At 35.2% G+C, this 11,461-nt stretch overlaps 1 protein-coding gene across 1 annotated transcript; it reads left to right on the top strand.

The window, feature by feature from the left end:
• Positions 1 to 2,384: 2,384 nt before the first annotated feature.
• LOC142978631 (uncharacterized) lies at positions 2,385 to 9,995 on the top strand. Its single transcript, XM_076123159.1, has 12 exons — positions 2,385 to 2,568; positions 2,721 to 2,856; positions 3,362 to 3,455; positions 3,795 to 3,894; positions 4,526 to 4,702; positions 5,098 to 5,283; positions 5,585 to 5,776; positions 6,604 to 6,744; positions 7,710 to 7,865; positions 8,159 to 8,326; positions 8,877 to 8,992; positions 9,101 to 9,995. Exons 1-12 carry the CDS (start codon positions 2,508 to 2,510, stop codon positions 9,680 to 9,682), a joined length of 2,109 nt encoding a protein of 702 aa, XP_075979274.1. The 5' UTR covers positions 2,385 to 2,507; the 3' UTR covers positions 9,683 to 9,995.
• The last annotated feature ends 1,466 nt before the right edge of the window (positions 9,996 to 11,461 follow it).

Here is an 11,461-nt window from a genome sequence, read left to right as displayed (position 1 = left end):
ACATCCAGGCTCAGAACAAATACTCGTGCTCATCACACAAAGATTTGTCTTTTTTGATTTTTGAATGAAATAAAAACGTTTATTTCTTCAGGTCAAGTCATATTGACACTGTCTAAGCTATAATTATAACATGTACATCGCAACTGGGTCACGAACAGGATAGTCATTGCTTGGTACTTGTTTATGTGGAACGATCCAATTTTAAAGCCCTGCCTACATGCTCTTAATTAAGGAAAAAACAATTAAACAATTTACGTTTAATTTATTGTAATATTACACAGTACCTAATTAATAATGGACACATTTTAAAGATTGTACCAAATGGCGTTTTTTGGCCAAAAGGCGTGTTTTATGAATGTGAATATATTTTTTTTACAACTTGACATTCATTTTCAAGTTGCTGGTATAGTCTCACAACTTACTAGAGAGTCTTGACATGTAAGATTTATCTAGGTTATAAAGAAAAGTTCTATGTATGACCAAATTAACCACCATCAGATGCAGCCCGCGGGTCACGGATATTTGAAAATTTAAATTTTTGTATTTCTCCGCCTAACATACAAAGCTGTCTACAAAATCGTAGGACTATAGCTGAGATCTCCTTGTATGTGTCACCATGTTATTAAGTATACTTCCTAAGTATTTTATTAGGTATATATATATTCTTCTTTGCCTAATGCATTAACCATGAGGCGCAGTGGTTTAGGTCGCCACGCCGATACCACTGCAACGGGAGGTCGTGGGTTCGATTCCCACAAGGAGCAATTATTTGTGCGATCCACAAATAATTGTTTCGGGCCTAGTTGTGCTTTGTGTCCGTTGTTTGTATGTTTTTTAAAGTCCCCGCGACACAAGAGCAATTCTTAGTGCGGGAGTTGTGTTAAAAAAAAGGTATAAGTATACTTCTGAATAAGTATCCAGACGGTAAGAAGTGAGCCTCCAATTCTTACCAAACAATCCCTTAATAAATATCAATTATACAGTTTCAAAAGTTACTTGAACACTACGCAGTGCATTATTGTGGGTGAGTTTAAATCTATATACAGAGTCATAATGACTCAGTCTACTGAAAACTGATGACTAGTTCCATTCAGCTATTATACTCGGGATTGTAAATTTAATGGTCAAATCCAATAAATAAAATGTTTATGTTCCTTTAGACTTATTCACATTCAATCTTTATGTATATAATTCTTCTGTAAGTGTATATGTCACTGAACTTCTCTTAAACAACTGGACCGATTTTGATGAAATTTTTTGGGTGTGTTCAAGGGGATCTGAGTATGGTTTAGTAACGGTTAAGTTAATTTTTACAAATTAAAGACGCGTAGACAGGACAACGTCTGTCGGGTCCGCTAGTTATAATATATAATCAGTATAAGGAGCCGCATTGCCTTCGCCTTATACACTTAAAGCTATCGAATCGTTCTCGGTGAAAACTATATGAAAATCCTATCAGTACATTTTGAGTATAATGCAAATAGACAGACAGACGTGTCAAGGGAGCTTTATTTTATGACATGAAGTAATAAAAATTAAACTAACATTTACATTATTTATCCTTCACATAACTAAACCACTTATTTATTGATGAAAAGGACACCATTTTCAAAGAAACCATCCTCGTTTCAACAATAATAACAAAAGGTTAAACGACTTCCTTTACAAAAAAACTCTGTCCAACAATTACAAACTGTAAGGAAATAGACTTTGATGACGTAACAACACACATCGCAATTAAATCCATATTAATTAATTATTATAAATGCGAAAGTTATTTAGTCACGCCTTCATAGCTAACCGTATAAGCAAATTTTACGAGACGATAAGCATTTTCGTCAAAAACATGAGGATATTTTCCTTTCTGTACCTTCTTACCACGTCAGTAAGCCAGTGACGTAGACTTAATTGCACTATGAACTGTGATTAGTCACTAATATTTAACCTACTGACTCAGGAAACGCCTAAAAGATTTAAAAGGCATATTGTTGATATATAATTTGAAGGAAACTAACGAAGCGTCTTAGGCCGTATTAATTTATTGGTATAAACTCAGAAGCACACATTTATTTATTTAGTCACATAAATTGACATACAAAAATAGCATATAACCGTGTTTCAAGATGATAATTAGTCATTAGGATCTTATTGTTATATTAACAGTAACTTAGAAAATGAAATCTATCCCAAAAAGTTTTTTTTTTGAGTTTTTATAAAAGATGAAATAATCGGTTTATTCTCAGCTATATACCTTTAGGTATATTTTACATTTGTTTACTGAAGTCCAAGGAATAACACGCATAAATATAGAATCCCTATACTATGAGGAAAACGTGATAGATACAGTACAGGACAGTACATTACAGGAGTTAGTTGGATAGGAATCAGTGCTACATTATGTCATTAGTCTGCATGAATATTATTACACATATAATAATATAGATTAATTTAGTATAAACGACAGTGAATTGTAGTTTTGTTATGACAACTGTTTGGAGTTTTCTACGATGAAAACTTTATGTGTAGTGATTATTATTTTTGTGTATTTAGTTATATATATCGAGGCTGGTAAGTATATACCTGTAAAAGCAAAGGATTTTTAAAATGGATCTTTAAATTAGTGTTATATTAAACTCCATTGTAATTTGAAAAATTAAACGCGTATTTCTGGTGTATCATTGTTAAAAGCATTTTTAATCTACGTAATTATTATATTACAGAAAACCAAGTTATGAGAATCGACAAGAATGATATAAGAGAAACGGTATCATCAACTAAAAAACAAAAGGTTTTCACGGTTGCTGAAAATGACCAAGTCAGTCTGATTTTCGAAAGGACCAATGTGACAAGTTTAAAGTAAGACAATGTTATAATATCTTCCTTATTTTACAAAGGCGTATGTATGTTTGTCACTCATAAATTGAATAGATTTTAATAAAATTTAGCACACATTTTTTCACTCGCACTTCGGGCTCAAGCTAATTTTATTATACTTTACTGTTAATATACCGAGTGATACCCGTAAATAACGTTTTCCTCTAGCACATGTGTATACAAGGATTTGATCCTCGAGATTTCAATGACTTTTCGAAGTCACTTGATATAACCTAAGGAAAAACTTTGCCTGACTTTTAATTACCCAAATTCCCAACTGCAAACGAAGCCAGCTTCTACACTCAAGAAGTATTATTTGATCAGCGCCTCTAACGGGCGTCGTAGGAACTATTTTGGTAGTACATTTTAAATGTCAAACTTTCGATACTCGACAGTACCGACTGTATAACATCATGCTACTGCTTAGTTTGGAATCAGGTAACCGTGTGTGAAAACTTAATTTCTATGGTTTTTTTATTATTTACAGCTGCCACAAACCAAAAAGGGCCTCAAGCACAATGGGTGGTCTTAGAGTAGATGCCGTAAATATAACTTACACGAATGATAGTACTATTTTCTATGTGGGTAAACATTTTTTTTTTTTTTGTTATAAAGATATCATTGGTTTATGCATAGTCTGTGCAGTCATTAGTGTATCCGACTGCTGATATCGAGGGATCGATTTCCGGGTCGGGCAAAATACTAGCTCGTCGACTCTACCCTCTTTCCAAGCTAGTGGTAGATTCAATAATTGTGACGACTATCATAGATCAATATTTCACCTAAATTAATATGTTTTTTTTCGGATATCTGATAGTTTCGCTTACTCCATGACAATCATGATGTCAATGCTTGCTGCCACTACCTTTCTTCAACTTGAGAACTACTTTAAGATATTGTTACAATAATTTTGTTTTTAGTTCTTAGCTGATAAAAGTTCGAATGGAAGGTGGAATTGTCACACGATTAGTAGTTCGAGGGGACTTTCATTTTTATTTGATATTCGAGTAAAAGATGCAAGTAAGTACTAAAGACTTATAACAATTACAATAATGTATTAACTTGATAGTATTATTTTTTAAATTTACATATTATTTGCCGGACGTTTCGATCGAATTGCATCGACCGTGGTCACGGGATGGTTCTCATCGCGTTTGAAACCCGTTAGCATTTTTTAATGACTGAGGAGGCTATCACGTATCTCAGCTGATCTATTTGGAAGCCACTGTACTGTACATAGTGTTCTCGCTTAGATTATAGTGATTAACAGGTTACATCTAAGCAGCAATATACTGAATAGTTAGCATCAATTTGACGTACGCTAGTTGTCAATTGAGATACGTGATAGGGGTACAGGCCGTACCAAGCAGCAGACAGTATCTGCGGCGTGGTTGGTAGTGTACCCAAACTCTTATCATGAGATTTGATTCCCAGTTTAAGTTAAGTACGGTTGGTGTTATTTTAATTTATGTTAGAATGTCAATAGCAGCCCGAAGTTTGATAACATGTCCGGTAAAAGGCAAAAGCTTATATGGGACACTGTTAATGGCGGAACGTGGCTGTATTATGTACCTCTGCTTACACCTTCAGGTGAAACAGGCGTGATATTATGTATGTATTATTTAAATTAATTAGTTTTTCTGTATTTCAGGAATGCCGAAAATAACTATTGATGAATTTGCATTAAATTTTAAAATGTCTAATAGCTCAGTGACGGAATACGACCGTTTTCATGAGTTCAAGAGTGAAGTTAATCAGTCTATCGAGTTGGCTTGCAATCATGTTTACGATGTGGGTAGTTTGAGATTGCGATACTACGATTCACAAGGTAAGAACTACAATGTCATAACGACAACCACAAAGTTAAGTTTCCTAAGCCCATCTGTAAAATCTCCGCCCTGGAACTCGTAAAGATCAACCTACCATTACTTATCATCAGCCTAGCCTTTCTTCCAACTATGTTGGAGACGGCTTCCAGTCTCACCGGATGCAGCTGATACCAGTATTTTACATGGAGCGACTGTCTATCAGACTTCCACAACCCAGTTACCCGGGTTATAACACGATACCCCTCGGTAAGACTGGTTTTCAGACTTTCAAACTTCTGACTATTGGTAACTACTGTCAACCTATCATTAACACCAGGTAGAAAAAAAGGCTAAAAATTATTAGGCATTTTTATAAACTTAAACCTATATTTTACAGACTAATGTGTTTTTTCAGGTGCCATGTTAATGAACTTTGTGAGACCATTATGGTCTAAAGAGCAATTGATCTTCAGACAACTTATGACAGCTGAGTACAATGAATCATATATTGACTGCACTTATATAACGCCAAAAGAGGAAAATGAACAAGAATTTACGTACAGAACTATATTTATTGTACAAGACGAAGGAGTAATGTACAGTGAGTTACCAACCATAACCAAACTTACAATTATCTACAGTCGAAACTGTCGAGCATCGAAAGATTGACATTGAAAATGCACTGACAAAATAGTATTGACAACCGGCTAGCTGGCGAAAAATTTTGTATGACATTCGGTTCAGCGCCTCTAGCGGTTGTCGTAGAAACTATTTTTGCAGTACATTTTAAATGCCACAGTCTCGATACTCAAAATGACCGACTGTACAGTGCTACTGGTCGAGATTTTTTAAAGTTTAATTATTCTTATATAATTGGTTAATTAATTGCTTATTTTTTCCAGATGACTTCATAATGCAGGTGAACGGTGTGAAGTTAGCACCTCACCATGTCAATGGTGTTGAAACCTATCAATTCCGTTCTATTTACAACTTACAGCAATTAACTATTACTTGTGAATATAAAAATAAATCGATGTTGGGTCAATTGGTATATGCTACCGACAATATAGACTCTTCTACGTCAGTTATTAAAGGTAAGCAGCACTGCTCTTGTTTTATTACTTGTTATTATCCAAAAACTGTAATAATCGAGCGGTATAAAGGCCAGTTTCTTCGTCAAAAGTAGCAGCCAAAGTATGGGGTTAACGTTAAAACGTCAGCCAAATTTGTTACCTCCACGAATTTAAATAAGTGTCAAATAGAAGTCAGTAGGTGCCTTAACACACACGCTCTTTCGCGCGTGAAACAACAAAGGAAAGAGTGTCAAGCTCATCTGTCAAGCCCGCGAAGAAAAAAAGTGAGCGAAGAGCGCGCTGTATGACAGATGAACCCGGCGCGCGCTTTTTCCTTTGTTGTTTCACGCGCGAAAGAGCGTGTGTGTAAAGGCGCCTAATGGCTTTAGCTGTTACTTTAGATATTTATGAAGAAATTGGCTGTTAGTATTCGATGGTAGAAGGTTGGAAGCCAAGGCAATACACCAAAGATTTTTCCAAACTATGTGTGTATTCTGGCGTTGACGGTGTGAATTCATGGCACATGGCCATGAATTCACACCGTCAACTGTGGCCATGTGCTTTGATCCCCGATAATTTGTCGAAAAGTCCCAAACCTGCACTTGACCACCGCTGTGTACTCAAGGCCTAATCCTGTCCTCATTCCGAAAAAGATTCATGCCCGCCAGTGGTATACTCACGACTTTTTTTCTCCAATATACCTAATCTTTCGCGTTGCAAGACTTTTAGTAAAATAACTGATTATTATATTCATTATTTTGGGAATAAAAGCCTAAATCACGAATTAAATTTATTAAAAAAAAGCTTTCAACTGTTTAACGTTTACCTTATTAATATTTCACTTTCAGACAGTTCTAAGCAATTGCAACCATGGCGTCGTAGTATTTTAATCAACACAACTACAACGGGTGTACTCGTCTATCGCTTTACAAACTCTGAGAAGAGAGAAAAATTTTGTGTTATTAAACTTACAAAGAGCCTTAAGCGTGGTAAGCATAGTATTTTAATAAACGAAAGGGCTCTGCTGAGCTCCGTTAGAATTATTTTGGCAGTACTTACAAATTGTCAAACTCTTGATGCTCGATTCTCTTCTATTATCGACTACCGACAACCGACTGTCATCGAGAAATTTTGTATGAAAATCTGATCAGTGCCAGTGAATCGATTCTCTACTACTATCGACTACCGACAACCGATCTGTCATCGAGAAATTTTGTATGAAAATCTGATCAGTGCCTCGATTCTCTACTACTATCGACTACCGACAACCGACTGTCATCTAGAAATGTTGTATGAAAATCTGATCAGCGCCTCGATTCTCTACTACTATCGACTACCGACAACCGACTGTCATCGAGAAATTTTGTATGAAAATCTGATCAGTGCCTCGATTCTCTACTACTATCGACTACCAACAACCGATCTGTCATCGAGAAATTTTGTATGAAAATCTGATCAGTGCCTCGATTCTCTACTACTATCGACTACCGTCAACCGACTGTCATCGAGAAATTTTGTATGAAAATCTGATCAGCGCCTCGATTCTCTACTACTATCGACTACCGACAACCGATCTGTCATCGAGAAATTTTGTATGAAAATCTGATCAGCGCCTCTGGCGGGTGTCGTAAGAAACATTTTGGCAGTACATTCTAAATGTCAAAATTTTGATAGCTAGCCGGTTGTCGGTAGTCGATAGTGGTAGAGAATCGAGGCACTGCGCCTCTGACGGACGTCGTAGAAACTTTTTTGGCAGTAGGTACATTCTTAGTGTCAAAATTTCGATAGCTAGCCGGTTTTGTCGGTAGTCGATAGTGGTAGAGAATCGAGGTACAGTACCGACTGTACATAATATTGATGAATACAGAAGCACAAACTAATTATGTTTAATTGTTTTGACTTCCCTGAAAAACATTGCTGTACCTTAAAAAATTAATTGTTTTTGTATTTACAGAGCCGATCATATCCAGACTATTAGTGAGAAATATTCTGTATCAATACGGTGTAAGTGATGAGGAATGGGTGAACGTGTACCGCTACAGAGCTGGTGATAATATCTCTCTGGTTTGTAGCACTCAGGAGGGCGAGAGAGTCAGGTGGCTTTTTGGAAGTAAGTCCCATAATTTATTGAATCTTAATAATGATAATAATAACGTTTGGCGCAGTGGTTAAAGTGGTCGCCGCAATAGCCGTAGCGCCACGTGTGGTGGATTCGAATCTCACCCTAATCTAATGGGACTAATCTTTGTGTGATGAGCACGAGTATTTGTTCTGAGCATGGTTGTGAATTATCTTTAAAAGTATGTATTTAGAAGTATATAAGTAGGTTTTTCAGTTATTTAGTTACCATAGTACTAGTTTGGGACCGTGTGTGAGTTGTCTAATAGCATTTATTTATTTCAGAATATTACGACGAATATTCAAGGTCACTGGAACACGTGTTTACTTTGAGCGATGAACACAATATGTCTAATATCACTTGTGAATCTATACAGTTAAATGGCAAGAAAAAACGGAACATTATTGCGTTGCAGCAGTATTTACCACCTTTGAAATTTTTTGACCCAGAAGGTAGGAGCTCTTTTGACATTTAGTATTTTTTTTTTTGTTTTGTGGCGATCCTGGCTTTATGCCTAATTCCGCCAATAACACAGTATGGAGCAAAATATATAAAAAAATATTTTATAGTCGTATTTTTTCAACTGCTAAGCAACCATGTTGAAACAAAAAAAAAACAATAACTAGTCAGTACATTAATTTAATTTATTTTCATTAATTTCTCAATCCATCACCACGATTCCTAAATCTCCGCTATTAAAGATGCTCAGCTAAAATTCCAATCTAATTATGCTGTTTGTTTACGAATTTGTAAACCGCTATTTTTATGACTTAGCCAGTAGTGCGATTCTCTACAATTGAAACCATCGAGTATCGAGAGTTTGACATTTAAGATGAACTGCAAAAATTGTTTCTAGGACGTCCGCTAGAGGACATTCATTTAACATTTCGATTTGTTGTCGATTCTCGATAGTGATCGATAGTAATCGGGCTACTGAATAATTTGTTCAAGTTTTTAATATTTTTATTGTCGCGGTGAATGAGATTGTTGATTTGTTTGTAGATAAAAATACGATGATTGTGATCGTCGGAGGAGCAATGGGAGCTTTAGTTGCCATCATCGTCGGTATTTGCTGCTTTTACCGCTGCAGAAGAAATAAACACAGACATCCTAGAAATGTAAGTAAAAAGGATTGTATGAAATTGTTATTTCATACAATCCTTTGCACTGATAGCTTTAAATGCGGAAATGCTTCTTCGGAATGTGATTTTCATTTATTTTTCCAGGGTCCATATCAAACCTTCAACGACAATGATAACCCGATACCGCCGTTTCCAAATCAATGGGAGATATACGACTATGCATACCCAGAGAACATATATACACCTACTACCAATGACAATTATATAATGACTAACAATAGTTTATACTTAAGAACACCTGTTTACGCAACGCCACACAAAAAACGCCTTACGATTACAAGTAATACCGAAAACCATTATACAGAAATTGATGAAAATTTTATCAACAAAATTAAAAACACGGGACCAACTTACCAGATACCCTTTGAACACTGTGATAAAAACAAGCCATCTAGTAGTGAAAATGACAAATTGCAGAAAACTGATGATGTATCAAAAAATATTGACGATAACATTGGCTATGAGAACTTGAGACGAAATAAGAGTAAGGGAAGTTCTCTAAAGAAGTTGATTAAAAAACGTTCCGATAATGTTCTGGATGAAGCTTCTAATACTTATATTAATTATCAACGTGTAGACAGCAATACTAGTTATAGTAATTTGATAGATATTAGTCATACTAAAGATCCAAAGATGGAAAAGTCGTTGGGAAACGAACTACAGTAATTATAAGAATGAAGATTTGTCAAAAATATGATTGTATAATTGTAATAAGTTAACCAAGTACTTACAAGGTAAAGAAAGGAAGGTTTGTAAAGATCGTACCAAGTGGCGTTCTTTGGTCCTTGCCTAACCTTATGGGAACAAGGCATGATTTTATGTATGTATGTAAGCACTAATAGTATGTGAAGTCAGATCGACGTACTCACTAAAATAAATAAGTCTTCTCTCAAAAATATTGACATGTATATTTTGACAGAAACTAGGTATAAAAAAATGAACTGTAAAATATATTCAAGTTACGTATTATTGTATAAGAACTCCTATTATTTTAAAACATTGTAATAAAATTGTGATAAAAATGACTGAATAATTTATTGATTGTATCAATTAGTAAGCAGTGATAGTTGAGTGGTATAAGCTGGCACCTCCCACAAGTGGTCGACAGTTCGAATCCGAGGCGACAAACCAATGAATTTTTGTTAATTAATTAATTATTTTTGTTAAGTTATATGTGTATTATTAGGGACCGAATTTCTTTGGGACATGCAAAGTCCCTAGCCCGCGTTTCGCCAGCATGAAGGACTGAAGACCTAACCATCTAACCTAAGCAAAGCAGTGGTACGGTAGATAAAAAGCCCTTCAAAAACACAATTTTTTTCAGTCAGTACTTTCTAGTATTGAGAATGTTACATTGAAAATAACGAAATAATGTACTTCAAAAATGGTGCATCCGTTTCGCGGTGGGTAGTGTAATCAACTGCTGATTGTGAGGGTTCTATTCCCGGGTCGGCCAAAGTGCTTTTGGTCTTTTCTTATTTATATTAGAATATTTCTCAGTGCATAAGATACCGTTTGTATTTCGCGAATAGGTAACAAAACGTGACGTCACGTAAATGACTATTCCTACGTAAATGGAAAGTCCATTCAATGCTCGGTTTAGTGAACAAGATTGACCGCAAAGATTCCTATATTCAGACAAACTAATATAATAAACTAGTTTTTGCTTGCGTCTGTGTCCATGTGAAAAGGTTTCAGAGTAAAAATATCGTATGTGCATCGAAATATGTTCAGGAATTTCGGCGTGAAAGAATATCAAACATACACGTCGACCCTCACAAAATTTCGCATTTATATTAAACTATAGTTATTAAGTTTAGTTGACATATGTATATCAAAATAACGCGAGCTAAATCCTAAATTAAATAAATAAATAATTAGTCAACAAGGATAACACATACACGTTTTCCCGTTAATAAAAATACTGGATCATATATTTGATGTCGTAGTACTAAAAACAAAAACAAATGAGTATATAGTAGCCCGTTCTGGATTCGCCCGGTTAACACTGGGTAACGATTAACAAATTATTTTAACCTTTCTTATGATTATATTTTAAAGCAATGATAGCTGAGTGGTTTAAGTTGCGTCTCCTACGCCAATGGGTAAGTGTTCGTACCTGAAGCAACATGCCAATAACTTTACTCTTAGTTGAAGTATTTATACAATGTGTAACGGAAACAACGCACATCCTCAGACACCCCAACAAGAAAATCCTTTTTCATTCACAATTAATGCATCAGTATAATAATTTGATTATTGTAGATATTGTTTATGGAACATATTGTTTTTAAAATGTCCTGCAAATTCTATGGTCACAATAAACCTACGCACTCACGCACAGGCTCACACGAGTAGCGATGGCGTACCTACCTAGGTATCTACCTAAACATGACTTAAACGTGATTTATGAAGACAATGTCTACAATTTACTAACTTTCAAGT

Source organism: Anticarsia gemmatalis, chromosome 2, assembly GCF_050436995.1.
Source record: "Anticarsia gemmatalis isolate Benzon Research Colony breed Stoneville strain chromosome 2, ilAntGemm2 primary, whole genome shotgun sequence".
NCBI lineage: Eukaryota > Metazoa > Arthropoda > Insecta > Lepidoptera > Erebidae > Anticarsia > Anticarsia gemmatalis.
The sequence above is the reverse complement of the archived record's forward strand: the minus strand, read 5'-3'. Positions and strand labels throughout refer to the sequence as shown.

Coding starts and splice junctions, on each gene's coding strand:
- LOC142978631 (XM_076123159.1), top strand. CDS start 2,508: ATGAAAACTTTATGTGTAGTGATTATTATTTTTGTGTATTTAGTTATA. Junction 2,569..2,720: donor AGTTATATATATCGAGGCTG/GTAAGTATATAC, acceptor ATTATATTACAG/AAAACCAAGTTATGAGAATC. Junction 3,456..3,794: donor ATGATAGTACTATTTTCTAT/GTGGGTAAACAT, acceptor TTTTGTTTTTAG/TTCTTAGCTGATAAAAGTTC.